Source organism: Oryx dammah, unplaced genomic scaffold (assembly GCF_014754425.2).
Source record: "Oryx dammah isolate SB20612 unplaced genomic scaffold, SCBI_Odam_1.1 HiC_scaffold_13, whole genome shotgun sequence".
Lineage (NCBI taxonomy): Eukaryota > Metazoa > Chordata > Mammalia > Artiodactyla > Bovidae > Oryx > Oryx dammah.
The window spans coordinates 29,722,247-29,742,288 of NW_024070197.1; the positions used below are offsets into that span (position 1 = coordinate 29,722,247).

At 51.2% G+C, this 20,042-nt stretch overlaps 1 protein-coding gene across 1 annotated transcript in view; it reads left to right on the top strand.

Annotated features, from left to right (window-relative positions):
* Positions 1–53: 53 nt before the first annotated feature.
* ATP6V0D1 (ATPase H+ transporting V0 subunit d1) overlaps positions 54–20,042 on the top strand; it is a 38,064-nt gene continuing 18,075 nt past the window's right edge. Inside the window, exon 1 of the mRNA XM_040253342.1 lies at positions 54–325. Coding sequence (XP_040109276.1) covers positions 196–325 — 130 coding nt within the window. The 5' untranslated portion in view covers positions 54–195. The remainder of the gene's footprint in view (positions 326–20,042) is intronic.

Sequence of the window (20,042 nt, forward strand, 5' to 3'; positions counted from 1 at the left end):
AGCCTACACCTGCGCAAGTGTTCTGCGCCGAAATCGTCTGGATGCGGAGCCCCGCCCCGTCGTGGTCACGTGAGCCGCTTGCGCGTCACCTGACGCGCTTGACAGCCCGCTGCGGGCGCCGCGTCAGCTGATCTTAAGAGTTGTGCTGCGTGCCGGCCGGTCCGGGCCCTACGGTCCAGCCGACCCGCCGCAGCCATGTCGTTCTTCCCGGAGCTTTACTTCAACGTGGACAATGGCTACTTGGAGGGACTGGTGCGCGGCCTGAAGGCTGGGGTGCTCAGCCAGGCGGACTACCTCAACCTGGTGCAGTGCGAGACGCTCGAGGGTGAGCCGCGGGGCCGGGCTGCTGGGCCTCGAAAGGCCGGCAAGGAGATCGAACCGGGCCTGAAAGTTCTGAGGTCTGGGAGGGGAATCTGGGGGGTGCTCGAAGGGCCTGAGAGGTCGGGGAGCCGGATCTGGGCCTGAAAGGCCTGCTGGGAATCCGGGAGCTGATGGGTGCGCCGGAAGGGAATGTACCTCTAGTTGCAGCTCGTGAAGGCCCAAACGCAAATGAAGCTTTAATTAAGAATCGCAGTGGTTCGCCTCTGCTGGGGCCACTTCTTTCCCCTTTTTGCCGGACGTGTAGTTTGGAAGAGAGGGCCTCTTGGGAGTGGTTAGTTGCTGCGAGATGTGCTCTTACAAGTCTCTTTACCCTGACGTAGCGAGAGAGCTGTCTCCTGGCAGCGCTTAGGGAAGCTAATCCGAAAAGTCCCCTGTTTTCCCTCCCAACACGTACACCAAGGCCTTTGGCATCATTGTGTTTTCCTGCGGAGTGAGCCTTTCGGGAGAATTGCTGGGCCATCTTAGCTAATTTCCTTCCGTCGCCGATCTACTGGCTGGGGATCCTGAAGGCACTTCACTCCTGAAGGCAGTATTTGGGAGAGCCCTGAAAGTCTGGAAGTTCATACACGTGTATCTGGCAATAATTCCCACCATGAGGATGAGTGTTCAGATAGGGTTGCTTAGCACAGGAGTGGTGAGAAGTGGAGTTTCCCTTTCTTTTCAGGACGCACAGCTCTGAAGTGGGATTGACTCCCTGAGGCACAGCATCAGATTTACTGAGGTAGCGACTTCCCTGAGTCTAGCCTTCTCTTGTTCCTCTCCCTTCCCACCCCTGCCCCCTAGGTGGTAGTGAGGGGCACAGTGGCTGGGCTGTGAGTTCCCATCCCTGACTTCCAGGTGATATGCCTTGAACAGAGGTACCGCTAGCCTTCTGGTTGGTAGCTGGAGCGGAAAGATGGCCAGATGTTCACCTTCAGGAGAAAATTTTCTCATTATAAATTTACTGAGGTTAAAAGTGAGCCCAATTAAAAAAAAAAAACACACAAACAGTTGTTATGGACCTTGCAAACTAGGCCAGTGATGTGAAAATAAATCCTTAAAAATTTTTAAACTTATTGAAGTTCAAATACAATTGTAGGCATTATGGTTTTAACGTAAATGTGCAAAAAATGTCTTTCACCTCCCTGATGAAAGTGGTTGTGCTGTGTTGTAGGAACTTGCCAGCAGCCTCATTGTCCTCACTGTGGCAAACAGGAGAAACAGGGAGGCTGCACAGGGCAGGGCTTGACACACAGTGGTGTTTAATGGGAATTTTGTGGACTGACTGGGACTGGAGGAAGATCTTTATTTGCTTAAATCTGAATGTGGACAGCATAGATTACCAAATGGCATTTGGTAAATTTCTTTTTTAGGCTTTCCTCACTCCTGCTGCTGCCCTCCTGCCCCACCCCTGTAGAGTTTATGGGGGAACAGAATACCCAGATCTTTCATCATCCTCCATAAACACATTAGGCCATTCTTCATACAGCACTGCTCACACATGGTCCCCCTTGTGGGTCACCATCCAGTCCTTCAGTATGACATTCAGCGATCCCCTCACTCTTTCACATATGTTCCTTTCCCTCCTGGAAGCCACTCCCAACTTTTGGTGCACATTTTGTGGTGGACTTTAGACTTTCAAATCTGACTGAATCCCAGCCACACCACTGACTGAATCAGCTAATTTAACCAAGTTATTCAACACTCTAGGCCTTGGATCCTTCATCTGACACATTAACAGTGCGTGTCTCACCAAATCCTTAGATAACAACAAGTTATTATGTGTAAAACACTTAGCTCAGCACCAAGCACTGAGATAGATAAATATTAGCTCCTTTCAGGATTATTTGCGTACTCCACTTCCTCTGTTTCTTTCTTATCCTGGTGAAGCCCAGTGATTCTTACTCTTTAAGGCCCAGACCCTGTACCATACCATCTGAGAACCCCTTTGTGGCCATTGCTAGGCTAGAATTTTGGCCACCTTCATCCAGTTGCAGTTCTTGTGGTGTCTGTGCTGCTTTCCTAGAAATCACTTAACATAGAGTTTGAGATTCTTGGGACTCTGTTGGATATGCTCAGGAATTTCAGGGTCTGGAGATAACCAGAGGCAGGAAGAAGTGCCCAGAAACTCCTCTTGTCCTCTACAAGAAGGCCTTCTGAAGGTCACATCAGAGGCCTGGCCTGCAGCCCTTTGTTGCTGGATGCTTTTGCCTTCTTATCTCCAAGGAAAAGGGGAAGAGTGGGGAGGAAGGTGGGAAGGAGAAACCAAGGAAGCCTGTGGTCCCTGGTGAGATCTGTAGGTGTATCTTGGGAAGATGAGGCTTCCAAAGAATATGTTTAGGAATGGGACAGTTTCCAGAAGGCTCAGGGGATTGGGTGGTGAGTGGGTGTTTGTTCTGCAAGGTAGGGCCAGTACTTCTCGATCCTCCGCACACCCTCGCCCTCCTTCCTGCATTCCGCTTCGTCAGAGCGTCTGCTACTAGACTCTTTTGCTAGAACTCAGTCTCTCAGGACCTCTGAAGTCTATGCATCCTCCATTGTCCACTTTGCTCGTATCTTCTCAGAGGTAGGAGAAAGTCCTACCTCTTGGTGAACCGAGGGGACAGAGCTGGGTGGTCACAAAAGCTCTTTCCAGCTCTAAGTATGTCTGCACGTGCTCAATACCTCCTGGAAGCCTAGGGACTTGTGGGGAAGAGGAGGTGGGTCAAAGATAGAGAAACCACATAGTGTTACTCCCCCCCCCCCCCGCCCTTTTAACACAGTATTACTTTGAATGCTTTCATCTATTCCACATATACTTAGGGAGCACCTGTTTTATGCCAGGCACTATGGTAGGGTTTGAGATACTTTGTTGAATAATGTTCTCTGTTCCCTTAAAGTCTGAGGGTGGAGACTATAAGGGGCCAGGAAAAGACATTAAGCAATCAGTGTAGCATAGTGGTTACAAATGTGGGCTTACTATTTCATGGCTCTGTGGCCGTGTAACTGCTCTGTCTTGAGCTTCATCATTTGCAAAAGGGTAATAATAAATAAAATTATATATATATATATTTACTGATGGGGCGATCGTGAAGGCTAAACAAAATAATTCTTTTAGGGACTTCCCTGGCAGCCCGGTGGTTAAGACTCTGCATTCCAATGCAGGGGGCATGGATTTGATCCCTGATGGGGAGCTAAGATCCCACATGCCTCACAGTGCAGCCAGATTAATAAAGAGAACTGTTTAGGGGAAAAAAGAAAAAAAAGATAATCCCTGTAAAACACTTGGCATGAACCTGGCACATGGTAAGTACTCAGTCAGTGTGTTAACTGCTATTACTGTTATGGTTTGCAAGGGAATATTAAGGGTGATGCGTGTGAAAAGGACAGTGGAGAAGTGATAGAGAATCAGAGGTGAACTCTTTTTAAAGAGGGCTGGTTAAGGCCCTGCTGAGAAAAGGATTTCCCAGCTGAAGTGTGAACCATGAGGAGCCAGCTGAGCAAGAGCTGGAGTGGGTGTGAGGTGGGGTGCGCCGGGCGGGAGCATTTCAGGCAGAGAGACCAGCATGTTGGGGAGAAATAGTTGGGCCTTCAGCGGGACCAAAAGGAGTCCTGGCTGGTGGGGTTTGGGGCATGAGAGCACAAATCTGGGAATTCAGACCCTTCGTTTAAAATAATTGGGGTGAGGGACTTCCTGGTAGTCCAGTGGTTAAGAATCTGCCTTACAGTGCAGGGGACATGGGTTCAATCCCTGATCAGGGAACTAAGATCCCACGTGCCTTGGAGCAGCTAAGCCCCCGCAACACAACTATGGAAGCCTTTATGCTGCAACTAATACCTGTTGCAGCCAATGAATAAAATTAAAAAAAATTTTTAAATTGAGGTGAGCCCAGGTGGGGAAGCCCTTGGCCCCTCAGCACTGGACGTCGGGGCAGAGAGAGTGGTGGCTTGGGGCACCACCATCTGCAGAGGCTAGCTAAATTCGAGGTGGTTGTATGTGACTAAGTGAATATATTTCAGATCGTGAGGAATATGTGTAGTACTATTTCGATGTTTGTGTCTTCATTTATTCATTCAAAAACACACTTCCTGAAGGCTTACTCTGTGCAAGCTTCTGGGCTAAATAAAAGAGCCAAGTGAGTGTTCCAGGTAATAACAGTTCTGAGCTTGAACCCTCAGCTTTGACCTTGGTTTCAGCCTAAAAGCATTGCTGTTAATTTGACTGGCTGCTGGGAATATAAGTATGAGTGAGGCTCTGGCTGTGCCCCCCAAAATCTCCCCTTTCCTTTTAAAAACTGCTTATTCATTTTCATTTATTATGGAAATCATTAAACATATATAAATTGGAGGGAATAGTATAATGAACCTGTGAGTAATAGACACCTAATTACAACTTGTTCAGTTCTTGTTACCTTTATCAATCTTGTGTTGATAATAGCTGCATTTATCACCCCACTCCAATTATTTTGAAGTCAGTCTCAGACAGTGTATCATTTCAGCTGTAAATATTTTGGTGTTTCTGAAAAAAAGATCATGACTTTTTTTGTTAACATAACCACAACCCTATTATTCCTCCTTTAAAAGAAACATTAGTTTTGGGTGTCATCAAATATTCACTTAGGGTTTAAATTTGTCTGATTGTCTCAAATGATTTTTTAATACAATTTGTTTCACTTGGAGTCCGGTTATGATCCATCAATCAAGCAATTGATGCTGTCACAAGTCTTTTAGTATATAGGTTTTTTCTTTCACTTTTCCTTTTATTTGTTGAAGAAGCTGGGTCATTTAATTTATAGATTTTCCTTTTTTAAAATTAATTTAATTGGAGGCTAGTTACTTTACAATATTATAGTGGTTTTTGCCATACATTGACATAAATCAGCCATGGGTGTACGTCTGTTCCCCATCCTGAACCCCCCTCCAACCACCCTATAGATTTTCCTTCATCTCAGTTTTGCTGGTTTTCTCTCTGCTGTATAGTTTAATGTGTCCCTTGTTAACTGGTAGTTAGATCAAGAAACTTAATTAGAATCTGGTTATTTGTTAAAAGCAATATTTAATAGGTAATGTTTGTGCTTCCATTGAGAGTTGTTTCTGTTTAGTTGTTTCTCTTTTTATGACCAAGGAATTATTGATGTTTATTGACTAGAACCGTGATTTCATTAGGGGTTGCAAAATGGTGATATTTTATCTTTCCTTCTGGAATTGCTAGCAGAATTCCTTCTAAAGCTAGAAAGTTCTAGTACTTTGAACCCTCTAGTACTTTGAATCTAGTACTTGATTACCTTGACATACCATCTGTATAGGAGAGGCAAGATAAATAGTTGATTCTTTCCCTTATTTACTAGCTTCCAAAATAATGAGTTGGTTTTCCAACATCTTCCAAAGATGACTAATGAGGTTTGTTTACTCTTCTTTTTGTTTGTTTAGTATCATAACACACTTAGGCTTTTAATATATTTGTTATGCTTCCATCTTTTAACTTTATCGATGCTCAAATTGTCCTTTGGCCAATGGGAGCTGATACAATATGCTGCCTATTGTATAAGTTTTTTGACATAACCCTGTAATCTTCTTTACTGCTGCGATGACAGTATATTCTAATGTTATCTTGTACTTTTTTGATCCAGACCTAGAGTCATCATTTCTCTTAGGCAACCTGGTTCTTTTTATAGGAAAAAAGATATTTAGGGACCATAATCTTAAGTCAAGGGGTTTCTCATTGTTGCTGAGTTGGTCATTATTTCCAGGATTTTGCAATGAATTAGCTCTCCTCTTACTCAGAAACTTGGAAAATACTGAAAAAGCATGTGACTTGCTGGCTTACGCAGCTGTAACTCGGCTGATGGGTACCAGATGTGAGCTCCTAATCTGGAAAGGGGGCTCTCTCTGACACTTGGACCATTCAGCGCATCTCCTTCCTGTTGTAAAGAAATATATTAACATTCAGGAGGAGGAGCTCTGTGATTTTCTCAGCTTCCATGTGAGCTCGGTGGTCCCAAGGATGGTTTTCCTCAGCCAGTGAATTAGATGCTCAGGGATCATGGTTGAAGAGCTCACATGCTTGATTTGCTGGTTGTCTTCCAGAGCACTTTATCCCTCTCTGTTGTGAGTCACTTGCCTTCCGTTCATTACAGCATTTTCTTCTGCATTTCAACATTATTTCACAAGAGGCAGTCTTCTATAGGAAGAGGAAAGTGAGACTCCAGGCTGGTCTTGGCCACATCAAACTGCAGATGCAAACATAGATGGTGTCTCCAGGAGGGTCACTAATGAGTTATTAGTGGCACAGTTAGGTTTTAGCACTAATTGTGATGTGGCCAGGAATGTGGCTGGAAATAGTTTATCTTTGTTGTTGCTGCTTTTTAAAAATTTTTGGCCGTACCTTGTGGCATGCAGGATCTTAGTTTCCTGACAAGGTGCTGAACCCACACCCCCTGCAGTGGAAGCATGGAGTCTTAGCTACTGGCCACCAGGGAAGTCCCAAGAGATTAACTTTGAAGAACTGCAAAAACCACAGGAATGGCTTTGTCCTGAACGCAGGAGATGGGAGGGTAAGACTACTTGCTTTGTACTGTAGAATGTACCTGCAGTCTGAAAAGTGTGTTTCCAGGGGGTTGGGGCCACACTGGAGGTGGGAAGAACAGTCTGCAGGGTCTTAGAAGTAACCCGGGGCAGAGAAGATGTCTTCAGGCATTGGCAGGGAGCACTGTGCGGGAATTTATAGGGAGAGGAATTAATAGGATATGAGGGTTGGATAAGGAGGCTGAGGAAGAATGAAGAGTCAAGACTGATGTCTCCACCCTGGCTTAGGCACCTATGTAGGTGGCCGGTGAAATGACAGAAGAATGTGGAAGGAACAGTTTGGAGAAAGAGCAAGAAGATGGGATTGAAGGATCTGTGAGCCATTTGAGTGAAGAGGTGGAGGCTATTTTTGTGGCTCAGGTGTGAGCTTGGGGAATCAGGGTAGAAGTGTGGCCACTGACCTCAGGAGAGAATTGAATCAGAAGAGTAGACACCCTAGATGGTGAGACCCTCCCTCAGGAAGAGCTTCCATTAAGCAGGAATGGGGCAAAAGATGGTCCTGCCAGAAAGGCCAAAGGCATCCCCTGAGAAGTGGGTAGGAGAGAAAGAAAGGGGTGGTGACTGACAGAGGTGTCCTGGATATTGAAATTGGCTGGAAACTGACGGCCAGGCACAGAGTGGATGGACAGAGACAGTGGATGGACAGAGCGGAGCTCACAGATGAGCTCGGCTCATGGAGGAGTCTCAGCTCAGCCTCTTACTGGCTTTGTGACCCTGGGCGAGTGGTTTATCCTCAGCTGCACAATGAGAGCATTAATAGAATCGCTCTGAGATGGTCACAGTGTGTAAGTACAGGGCCTGGTGCCAAGTGAGCAATCAGGGAAGGCAGCTGCTCCCACTAGGGTCAGTCCTTCTCGTCACTCCTGGGAGGCGGGTGCCATGCTGGGCCCCGAGTGGGCAATGAAAACATATCACACAGGCCTTGCCTGGGGGGCACGTGCACCTAATGGACAGACTGGCAGAGATCAAAACAGAATTGAGGGCTTCCCTGGCAGGCCAGTTGTTAAGACTTCACCTTCCAGTGCCTGGGGTGCGGGTTTAATCCCTGGTCAGGAAGCTTAAGATCCCACATGGCTTATGGCCCAAAACAACAGAACATAAACAAAAGAAGCAATATTATAAAAAATTCAGTAGAGACTTTTAAAAAAGAGAGTGCCGAATGTCCAGTAGGCATGAGGCATACCTTGGGACAGTGGGAGCATGTGAGGAGTAACAGCTTACCGGGCTTCTTTTTGGGGCAATGAAAATGTCGTAAAATTAATTGTGATGGTTGTACAACTGTGAATATACTAAAAGCCATTGAATTGTACATTTTAAATGGGAAAATTGTATGGCATATGAACTATATCTCAGTAAAACTGTCACACAAAAAACTAGCCAAATCGGGGAGGTGGGAAGAAGGCATTTGCAGTTTCAGAAACATCAAACCATGTAGAAGATCAGGAGAAATTGGGAACCAGGAAGAGAATAGAGCACGTGTCAGGGGTATGCAGGGCTGAGGGTGGATAGTTGCCTCAGGCTGGTTCATCGAAGGCCTCGGGTGCCTTGGGAAGATATGTGGCTTAGGAGGGATGAAAGTTGTAATAGAGAGAGCAAGAAGGAGATCCTTCACTTAGGTCAGGGTCAGTGTGTGGGAAGTGTCTTGCTCAAGAGTTTCTGTTTATTTTCTTGCCTGGAAACATTTTGTATGTTCCATTTTGTTTGTCAGAGGAGAATATATTGGTTTGATGAAATTGGGTGACCATGGCTTAGACAGCAAGACAAACTTAGCTCAGCCCAGAACTCCTCAGCCAGATGTGATCCAGAGGGAGAGAGGACACAGTTCTGGCAACCCGATGACCACAAGCACAAGGGAGCAGCTCTGGGAGGGGGGGCCCTCAGGGGAGGGGTGTACACATGGAGAGGGTTAGCACATGGACCAAAGCCACAGCTACATCGAGTCACCTTAGTTGTGAGGGCCCCCCACACGCACCTGAAGTTTTCCCTTCAGTGTTTGATGGCCTATGTTGTCCCAGCTGCCCTGGCCAGTGGCATTGCTGTGTGAAGAGACCCCTTCCCCCCCCGTGCCCAATGACTTATGAGCTGGCACGGATCCGTGGTGGCGACTAGACTGTTCCTCTCCAGCTGATTGCTGCTGCAAGAGGATGAGGCCCCAGAGCAGAGACGGAGGCCAGGGGTGGCCAGGAGGGAGGTCTTGCTGCCATGAGCCAGCTTGGACTTGATCCCTCAGTACATGGAGGAGGGAAGGACTGTGAAGGGGGTGAGGGTTGGTGGTGTGATGTGATTAGAAACTGGATATGGAGCTCTGGAGGTTTGGTTTAGGAGGAGCCAGGTTAGAGGATACGCTATCCTAGCTCTCCAGGTGAGAGAATAGGGCTGAACTGGGCCAGGAGTGGCATGTGGGTAGAAGAAGAACTGGGTCAGAGACCAGCTTAGGGCAGGAGACCCGCAAGATTGGGCTAGTTCGCTTTAGGTATAGAGGTGAGAGGGGTTAGAGATCAGGATTTTGACCTCAGATGTCTGGGTGGGTGCTGGAACTGCTTCTGAGACGGGCCCACCAGGAGAGGAGAAGGTCTGGAGCATAGACAGGTGGTGGAGGAGGTGCTCTGTCTCAGAAGCACTGTCTGCGTGTCTGAGGGAGGTGGCTGTGTGGATCTGGAGCTCCAGGGAAGCAGCACTGAAGATTCCAGTCTGGAAGTCATCAGCATGTTGGCCGGTGGCAGCTCAGCCTACGCCATCTGTTGGCCTGCTACCAGGGCAAACTCCTTTAGAAGCCTTGTTCTGCCCATAAGTCCTGCCAGGAGGCTGGAGAGCAGCCTTCACAGTGGGCCAAGAGGACACAAGCTTGTCCTGAGGAGCATACCTGGCATGGAGCCTAATTTGGTGAGCAGAGCAGAGAGCCACAGCCAGGGGTTCCCCTTCACACCCCTGCCGTGCATCCTTCCTGCATGACTGGGCAGGGTGGTTTCTTTCTTTTCTTACTTTTTTTTTTTAATGTAGGTGTCTTTAAAAAAAAAAGTTAATTAATTAATTTTGGCCTTGCTACACGACTAGTGGGATCCTAGTTCCCTGACCAGGGATTGAACCTGTGCCTCCAACAGTGGAAGCCGAGAGTCTCAACCACTGGACTGCCACGGAATCCCTTCTGTTTTTCTTTTTTGATCTTCTTTTTAACTAAACATAATTTTTACTTATTTATTTTTGGCTATGCCTTGTGGCATGTGGGATCTCAGTTTCTCCTGCCGACCAGAGATTACACCAGGGATGATCATACCAGCATGGGTTCTTAACCATTGGACTGCCGGGGAAGTCCTAAACATAATTTTTAAAAAAAAATTCCAAAAGGGGAGTTGGTGGAAGGGTAACTTGGTATAGATCCTCGAGGAACAAGCTTTTACTGCCTTGTTTAAATACTGCACATGCAGGGACTGTGTGACTCTGCACACCCACCTACAGGGTCACGTCCCATAGGTGAGCACAGGATGGCATGCACAGAGGTGTCCACACCAGCCTTGTAGGTAACTAACAGCAACCTGTTAGAGCCAGAGGGATTGCTGTTGACAGGGGAATGGGAAAATAAACCATGGTCTGTGCTCACAGTGGAATACCATTCAGGTGCTCAAAAGTGTGATGTTCCATGAAGATTGATTTAGAAATATCTTGTTAAGTGAGAAGTTGCAAAGTGTTGTGTGTAACATAATCCCATTTTAGTAGAATACCAGGTAGTGTGCACATGAAAATGTGTTTGGAAGCGTAGACAACCAACCTGGAGTGGCAGCCTCTGCAGAGGAAGGGTTAGAGGGACTGGGAGGGGAAATATGTCAGTCTTTAATTTTAAGTACTCTTCCATCATTCAGATGTGTTGTAGTGAACAAACGTTTTATCGTTTAAAATATCCGCTGAAGATATCTAAAATAAGAGAAATTCGAACATATAGGTGAACAAAGAGAAGGCATTTGACCCATCAGCCATCCAAGCCGAGACCCCTGCTGGTGACGCTAGGGCATTCTTCCAGATTTTTGTTTACGGCGTTGTAGGGCTGGTCTGACTCTTAGGGAGCCCCCATCAAGCCTCTTCCTTTCTCTTTACACAGGAAGACTCAGAGTTCAAGGGATGCATGAAGCCCAGGCCCTCATGTCACTCAGAACAGAGCCTCAGAGCCCTGTCCATATTCAGCTCACCTCTCACCTGTCCATTTTTCTCTTTTCCCCTTGTCGCCTTCCCCCAACCCCCCATACACTTCTTGTTTTCTCTTCACTGATTACACCTTGCACTGGTGTATACTGTAGCTTGATTTTATCTGGGAAGCTGTTTATGGTCAGGACAGTCCACACAGGAACTGATAACCTTTGTTTCAGAAGCCCTGCCCTGGGAGTTCATGTCAGAACTTGCTCTGGTGGGTGATAACACTCTTGTCCCTCAGTTTTCTCACTGATTTCTTGGGCCTGGTTTCTGAGGTGGAGCCAGTGTCTGAACCTCAGGGCCTTTTGAAGTGACCTCAGCACAGGCAAATGTCAGCCATTCAGGACCCTTGAGGATGAGACTTCCAGGGTGACCAGGGTTTCTGGATGGCAGAGAAGGAAAGATCCATATTTTAAACATCTTGCATAACCCCCTTCTGGAATGTATTAGTCTTGCTTTCTTGCTTTCGTAGCGGCCTACACGGAACATAGCAGAGCTTCTCTTGAATTAGGGCCATTAGATGTTAAATGAAATGGGACCAAGCCTGGACCAACCAAGTCTCTGAGGGCCCAGGTCTGCCTCCAGTGGTTTGCCCCTGGCCCCATGTGGTCAGCGGTGTAGACTACAGCACACTAGACATCTTTTCCTACTTGTAGCTGTTCTTGTGCTTTGGGCTCAGCTTTCAGACATGCTCCAGCTTGTTAGGAGGGTTGACGTCAAGAATGAACAGGTGTGAGCACATGATGTAATGGTCTCTCTTGTAAATCACCTGTGTCTGCTCAGGGTTAGGACCCTAGGCCCTCTCTGGGTCACCAAGACCTTTCTTAAGTTGTGTGTGAGGCCAGGCAGCAGGAGACTGTGGCTCCCTTTCTGGCCAACCATGTGACCCTGTCCATTGTGATTTAATGCCTTGAAGCTGGTTTGCTCATCTGTAAAATGAAACTAATCACTTGCATGTTGTTAGTTCTCGACAGCACAGCGCCTAGCCAGCCTGAGGGCTCAGTAGGTATTTGTGTGGTTGGATGAGAGACCACTCTTTATTGGTTTTGGCAGGGGGCTAGGATGTGAGGTATGGGGGAGGAGTGCACCATGTTGTAGATTGTTCTGCTTTTGTGTTATTAAGCACTTTTTTAAAAAGGATATATTATTAGGCATTAGATACAGGGAGCAGAGAGGTGAATTAAGGGATTTGGACCTTGGGAGGGTCTAGGGGAACTGGAGGACAAGAGTGTAGAGGGCTGAACATGCCCAGGCTTCCTCTGCACCCTCTTCACTCTTACCCCTCAGAAGGTCACTTATTTCACTGATGCAAGACAGACTAGTCCCTCATGACCAGATTCAGGCTCCCTTTGTCTCCATTCTGGCTTTCTTGACTTACGTCCACCCCAGTCCTATTCTTGTTCCATTTGGCTCTGCAGGTGCCTGCAGCCTTTCCCCCCATTTAACCCAAGGGAAATATGTACCTGGAGTCCAAGGCTGTTAAAATCCAGGGAGCCAGAGCCGAGCTCTGGACTGCTGACAGTGCCATCCTCCCTTTGGCCACAAGGGGGTGCACCAGGACCATTCAGCTGTCTGAGGGCCAGGGAAGGGGGTGTGGCTGGACCCATTGGTGCATCTCTGCTTCTCTGCGCAGCATCTGCCTTAAGCCACTGTCCCTTGGGACTCTGCCCTGGGCCCTACTTCCCTCACCCAAGTTCCCAGTCAGCCTTCCCAGGTTATATAGGGCTTGTGGCTCAGTGTCTCCTGTCTGTCCATCTCTTCCCACCCTCACCTCCCTGTACCCCTGCTTCCTGGGTAAGGAAGAGGAAGGCCAGGGAATTCTCCTGGGATGCTGTTCACCATAGTGCCCAGTGCAGACTGCTGCAGGCTTGATCTCCAAGTTGTCTTCATTTACCTCCACCTGGGTCACACTGGCAGTCCTCAGAGTTGGAGCAGCAGCTTCAGTGCTGTGTGCCAGCTATGAACCAAGGGTCTTGGGGGCACCAGGTAGGAGCTTGAGCTTGCCAAGAGTCAAGGCCATGCTCCCCAGGCTCCCAGAAGCACCATCCTTCCCTGGGTGGCCTCCACTCTGGTTCTGCTACTCTCTTCCCCCCAGGAGATGGAAAATACATCCTCAGGACAGACTCCTCTCCTCCCAGCCTTCTTCAGCACTTTGGGGGGGGCATGTAGGGGTGCATGTGCTACATACAGGGACATGTGTGTAGGGTGACTCTGGGAGAGACCAAATCAGGCACCCCAGGCTCTATAGGGTATAGTTACACACAGTCAGGTTATCAGGTAATTGACAACTCTCCACCTTGCACCCCAATTTGGAGTAGTCTTTCCATTGGCCTCTGTGGCTTCTGCCTCAGCCAATACCCACTCCTTAGATGATTAAAAAAAAAAATCTACTCTGCATGGGAATAATGGCCTTCCTCCTCTTTTAGAGGCAGGAAAATCAAGGCCCTGAAGGGCCACGTGGGCTGGGCCTGGAGCCTGCTCTGCCTATCTGCACCCAGCACCCTGTAGCTCACCCTGCAGCTCCAGGGCCTAGGGTGCGGCTGCCCACCCTCCCCCTACCACCATGTGAGTGTGGGTGGTCCTGGGGGTGGGCAGACTTAAGGCAGGTAAAGGAATGTGTGGAGGAACAGCCCCCACTAAGGACCAGGCCCCACTTTCCTGGCCAACCCCGGCCTGGCCCTGGACCAGGCTTGTCCCCGCCTTTGGCCGCTCAGGCAATGGTTTTTAGGCTTTGACTTCAGCTGAGGCTTCGTGTTTGGCTGATAGATGGGGCTTTCCCCTCCAAGGAGTCGTCTGTGGTATCTTTGCTGCTTCAGCTTGGCCTCTCCTATCTGCCACTGCTCCACAGCCCCGGGCCTTCCCCGCACCTGTTGTAAGCTCTGCAAGGGCTGTTTCAGGGGTAGCCAGGCCACTGGGCTCACTCTGAGCTCCTGCGTGGCCCTCAGGGACTGGAGTTGCAGAGAGTCACTGAGATCCAGGCTTGATCAGAGTAGAGTATCAGAGCTGACTGGGCCCCTGCAAGTAACCTTATCCAACCCTCGTAGCTTCCCAGGGAAACTGGGTCCAGGTGAGGCTCAAGGCCTTGCTTATGGCCTCCTGACATCTAACTTGGTTCCTCCAGTCCATCTCTCTAGATTTTTTGATAGTTTTTCACTTATTCACTGAAGGCTACCTGTACTGCGCCTCTTGGTGCCCAGCCTCCAACTTGGGAAGGGGTGGTCAGGTGAAAAAGATCCTGATTCTGGTGTGCTTTCCATCCCCCCAGGTGTCTTACCATGTGGTATCCAGTGTGGAAATTGAGGTTTGGGAGTTGAGGAATACAGGTAAGCTATAACCTATGACCTGACACACAGGGCCCAAGGCTGCTGGTCATGGGTTGTAGCTCACTCATTTCTCCCCACCCTCAATACTTTAACCTCTAAGCCAGATGCCATGTGGCAAAGCCTAGGGAAAGTGAGGGTCCTGGAGTGTTATCCCTTAGGCCTGGCCCAGGCTCCATGCTTCCCTGTCACCCCCACTCCTCCACCAACTTCCATCATTTGAACCTAACTTCTGCTATGAGATTCCCTGAGCGGGCAATTGCCTCTCTCTCAGGGCCTGAGTACTGACAGGCTCAGTCTGGTGTCTTACTGTTTCTCCTGCGTGTGTCCTGTCAGCCCCTAGAGCAAGGTGTGTGAGGAGTCCGTGGTGCAGGACAGGACCAGCGTGGATGCTACTTCCTGCCACTTTGTGCCTGGCCCAGGCCTCTTGACTCAGCTGGATGTGGGTATGGAGTGGGTCAACTATGCTTCTGGCCCAGGTTGCTTGGTCTTGTTTCTGTGAGCTTCAGGGAATGAGACTTGATGCTGAGAGCTGCCTGGCTCACAGCCCCAGATGAGGCCTGATCCTGTGAGCCCATCCACAGGACCTAGGTCTCAGCACCATGAGTATTTCCATAACTTGGACTCTTAAGTACCGTGGAGCTGGCAAGATGCTCCTCCAGGATCCAGCCTGACTTGGCTTAAATTTTACAGGGAACAGCAGCCCCTGGGGGTCTTAAAAGTGCTTTTCCCTAGTTGAAGTGAGCTCCAATTTTTCTTTGGGTCCTTCTTCTAGAGGACAGTGCATGTAGAACAGAAGCCAAGCACTAAGGGCAGAGAGGATTGCTCAGGTGGTGTGGACCAGTGGACCCAGGAGCCTGTCATGGGCACAGGCCAGCTTTTGAGAAGCTCCCTGTCACAGCTGGCCTTTCCTGGGCTGCCTGGTACCTGGCCACACCGGACCTCTATCCCTCTTCTCATTCAACACCCAGGCAGACTTACATTTTTGGGAAAGTGCAAATAAGCTGTTGCCAAGAAGCCCCAGGTCCACTGCAGCCTGCAGGCTCTGTAACTGAGGTGGTGAGCCTGGAAAAGAAAGAGCCTGCTCAGGGTCAAAGTACAGGCAGCAGCAGAGGTGTGGCCCTTGCCTCCCAGGGTGAGGCGGGCTGGCTAATTCTCAGGGGAGGGCAACAGGGGAAGCCACCCTCCAAGCCCTGTGTCTCCTGGGACGTGCCAGTTCCGGGGAGCCTTGGGTGGGGATGTCCTGGTGAGGGGCTGTCCAGGCGGATCTCCACTCACTCAGCGGAGAGCTTCTTGGAACTTGCCCTGGGTGCAGCCGTAGCCAGTTCTGCCCCTCCCTTTGGCACGTGGGACCGTCGCCCGCCTGGCACCCTCCTGACTGTCGGGTGGGTTGACTTCCTCATGGGTTGTGAGTGATGCTTTCATTCTCCCAGCCGCAGGGACGAGGTGTTCCTGAGAGCATGAGGGTAATTAAATGTGCTCTGCCAGCACCTGCCACCTGTCTCGGAGCGGGGAGAAGGGTGGTGAACCGGAGTCAGACATCCTGCTGCCTCCTAGACCAGGGAGTGACACTCTTGCCTATCAGGTCCCCGTATCTGATATGCAGGTGGGTGGTGTCAGCAACCCCAGAGTCAGCTGGGCCATGGCTACAGCTCAGTCCCATCCCCCCTCTGGGAATGCTGCCCCTCACTGAAAGGCCTCCAAGCATGAGACAAAATGCTAGTCTAGGGACCTGGGAAGGAGGACTCGCTGTCCTTTCCCTGCAGGGTCTTTGCCTCATGCCAGCTGAAACCCAGTAACTTGCATGTGACCGTGCCAGCAGTAGTCTCCAGGTTCTTCCCAAGACTGCTGGCATGCCGGCCCAGGGGCTTCCCATGGAGCAAGAGCTGTCCTTGGCTGCACCAGCTCCCGAGGGCAGCAGGGCAGTAGCTCACCATATTGTCGGGGGTGCAGACCTGGATCCTAGCCTCTGTCCAGGTGCCTGGGGCTGGGCTGCCCAAAGCTCTGTGTGATCCTACTCATAGATGAGGTGGGACGTGGGCTTAGGGACAGGAGTCCCAGATTTTGAGCCCACTCTGTTCGTCCTTCCCCAGGAGAGAGCAGAGAGGGGCCTGTGTGCGTGCATGCCCACGTTACCCAAGGACCCCCGGGGAGAGGACACACCAGAGCCCCCAGGAAAGGTCAGGGCCATGGGGAGGAAGGGCAGGGGTACCCTGTGGAATGCCAAGGGGAACAGCTTGAGCAATGGCCCAGAGTCAGAACACAGACCACCTGATTGGGGCCAGGCCCATCAGTTGGGGAGCCCTGGGTGAGAACCTCCACCAGGAGAGAGACTGCTGTGCAGGGCTTGGTTTACTCTGGGCAACACCATTTCTGGGCCACCATTTCTGTGGCTACTCTGGGAAGCTGGCACTGCAGGACCTTTCACCAGGTGACAGCCAGGAGCCTGGGTCCAGAGATTCTACAGGCTGCTCAGGGTCAAGCTGTGGGGCAAGATTTAAACTCAGGTCACTGTGGCCTGAAAGCCTGGGGTCTCTCCCCGTCGTCCCACTGAGGCACCAAGGAACTATGTCCTGAAACCAGTGACCTGGCAAAGTGGGGCTGTAGTTATCTATGGACCTTTTCCTGGGCCAGCAAGAGGCCATGGGCACCTCAGTTTGGGGTGGGAGCAATGCCAAGGCTTCTGGATAGGGAATGCCAGTTGACATCTGAGGGAGGAGGGGGAAAAGGTGGCCTTTGATAGGAAGAGTTGGGATGCAGGGCTGGTTACTTACACAAGGTTGGCAGGGAACCTGTGATGGGCCCTGGCAGAGCCTGGTCATGAGAGGATGCTTAGTCTGCACTGCAGGTAAACGCAGGGTTAATGGTTTGTGTGTCGTGGCTCCCACACTGGGAGTACCAGATGTCGCACTCTGGCCCTGCGCAGCCAGACAGCCAGTGCATACATCTGCTTTGGAGCTGATGCGAAGAAGAGAGGTCCCCCCACACCCAGAGCCTGGAGAGGAGACCCAAACACAGTCCATTTGCTGAGGGGGAGTTATAGTTCTGTTGAGCCACCAGCCTGGCCATCTGTCCACATCTGTCCTTCTGTCTGAGTTTCGCTGCTTTGAGCTCCTGGAAGTTGCAGCATTAGTGAGCTCATAGGGCCAAACGAGCACTGGAGGAAGAGCCCAGAGCCAGTTCCTTCAAAACAGCTGCTTCACCTGGGCCCAGGGAAGTGGTGGAACAGGCTCCAGGGCTCCGCCACTCTCACAGGGAGTGGCAGGATGGGCACGCTGGGCTCTAGGGAGTGTATTTGTACATCTGGTTTCACTCAGCGGGCCTCAATTCCTGAAAACCCCTGAGCTCCCCAGGAGAGCATCGTTGAGTGACCTCTGGAAAAGCAGAAGTGAAGTCTGGGAACACACTGTCCTCTCACACTCAGCCATGGCCAGCTGGCCAGCAGGGCCCCTTCATGGGCCATGAGGCCATGGGTGAGTCGAGAGTCAGGGGCTGCCCCGCCTTGCGGACTGTGCCAGGGCCGCCTCTGTGCCTCCTGGGCCCCTGGGGCAGCCTGAGACCAACCACTGGCCTGGGCCAAGACCCTCCCTTCCTGCCTCTCTGAGGCTCGTGGGGAGAAGCTGCAGAGGTTAGGGACTGGAGACACCATGTACTGCCCACGCCTGGAAGCCCTGGTGAGGCCAAAAGATGACTTTCAGGGCTGGCAGGATCTAGGAAAGATTTCAGGAAGCGGGTGGGAGGCAGGGCTGCCCAGCTGCCACCTCTCAAGGCCTGGCTGGAGCTGGCTGCCAAACCCGTGCTTAGTCCTTCAGAGAGAGGAGAGCCTTGGACAGGCTAGGGGTCCCCATGCTCTCCTGCTAATCAGGGTGAGAGTGGTAATCAGAGGTGCTAGCTGGGGCCAGGGCTCTGCTCTGTGGGGTCCTGGCCTGGAGGACCTGGGTTGGAAAAGGCAGGAAGTGGAGGGACAGGTGGCGGCTGTGGGGCCTCCAGGAGTCTGGCAGGGCCCTGGGAGGAACCACCACACCAGGTGGGTATTGGGCTACAGCCCGCCCGGATGCCTTCTGAGAGCTTGGCTGACCCTGCTGGAGCAAGGACGGTGGTCTTTGACATGGGCAACCTCAGGGAGAATGGGGAGCCCTGTGGAGGAGGGAGGGCAGGACTCTCAACTCAGCATGCTGGGGGTGTGCCCTCCAGCCCAGCCTCTCCCTCTGGGCCCGAGGAAGCGGCCCTGTTTCCCGCACTTCAGGGCTTTCCTCGGGTACCCTGTGCACTTCCCGGGACCACTTCCTTGGAACAGAGCTCACAGGCGGGTCACCCTCACTGGAGAACAGCACTGGAGGCAGAGGCAGTGCTGGGCCGGAGCTGTGGGGCCTCAAGGGCTGGGGGAGGAGGTCAGACTCGGGGGCCACGGTGCTGCTCACAGAGGTGACAGCGACACGTTGGAGCTGGAAGACTGCCCTCCGGTGATGGTGTGGAGAGTGGGCTTGGGAACATGGAGCGAAGATGTGGAACAGGAGGCCAGCAAGAGAGCCCTGCAGCAGTGAGGAGGCCTACGGTGGCCCCAGGAGGCAGAGTTGGGAGAACGGTCCCAGAACATTGGGACAGCAACACTGGGAAACAGAGGCGGTCTGGGGGGTCTTGGGTGGGTTTGAGGGGTCCTGAGGAGCAAGTCCCAGACCTTCAAGGGAGACTGGAGGCACTGGGAAACCGAGCTGATCAGCCTCCTCTGAGGAGGGCTTCAAGTCAGACTTCAGAGAGAACTTCCTGACAGCAGCGGCAGCAGCATCTTCCTGGACATGAGAACTCAGCCTCTGAGGAAGACTTGCTGTGAGAGATCCCAAGCTGGCCAGACATTCCTGGTTCTGGGCCATGGATGGGAGGATTTGGGGTAGACAGCTGGGCTTGTGGGTAGACCAGAGTGGTCCCCCGAGTCTGTGCTAACCAGAACACTGCTATAGCCTCAGCCCAGGCATGTCTGGGGCTCTCAGGGCCTGTCACTGAGGCTTTCAGGCTGCGGAGCTCAGGGCGCAGAGCAGAGTTAGCCCCGGCCTTCCCAGAGCCCCTGGCGTCCTTGTCTGCCCTCGGGGGCTGGGCCAGGGCTGGGTGGCCGAGTCTCCCACGAAGCTCTCAACAAGTTCCAGGCCTCTCCTCCTGTGCTCTGATCCCACCCCCGGTCATACCTCCTCCACATCCCTCAGAGAAATCAGGAAGCTGGAGGGCCAAGGGGGGTGGTTTCTAATGGGCTTGTCTCAGCCCTGAGGACTGAGTAAAGGGCTTGGGGCTGCCAGCCACTAGGCCTGGGTGCCAGGTTTCTCCAGCAGTGTTAGAGCTGGTTCAAGAGCCCTGTGTGGTCCAAGCTGAAAGATCAGCTAGCCTGCCAGCCTCCAAGTCGCTGCCTTGGCTGATGGGCTGTCCCCTCACCCTGGATCACAGGGAAGAGTGGGGCTTGGCCGGGGAAAGTGGTCTGGAGTGGCCCTTTGACAGCGTCACTGGGGGCTTTTAAACATGAGTTTCCTGGTAAGGAAGATTCCTCAGGCCTTGGGCAGGAGTCTCAGTAGAATCTCCTGGGTTTGCTCTCATCTGACAAACGCCAGCAGAAACCACCCGGCCGTCTGC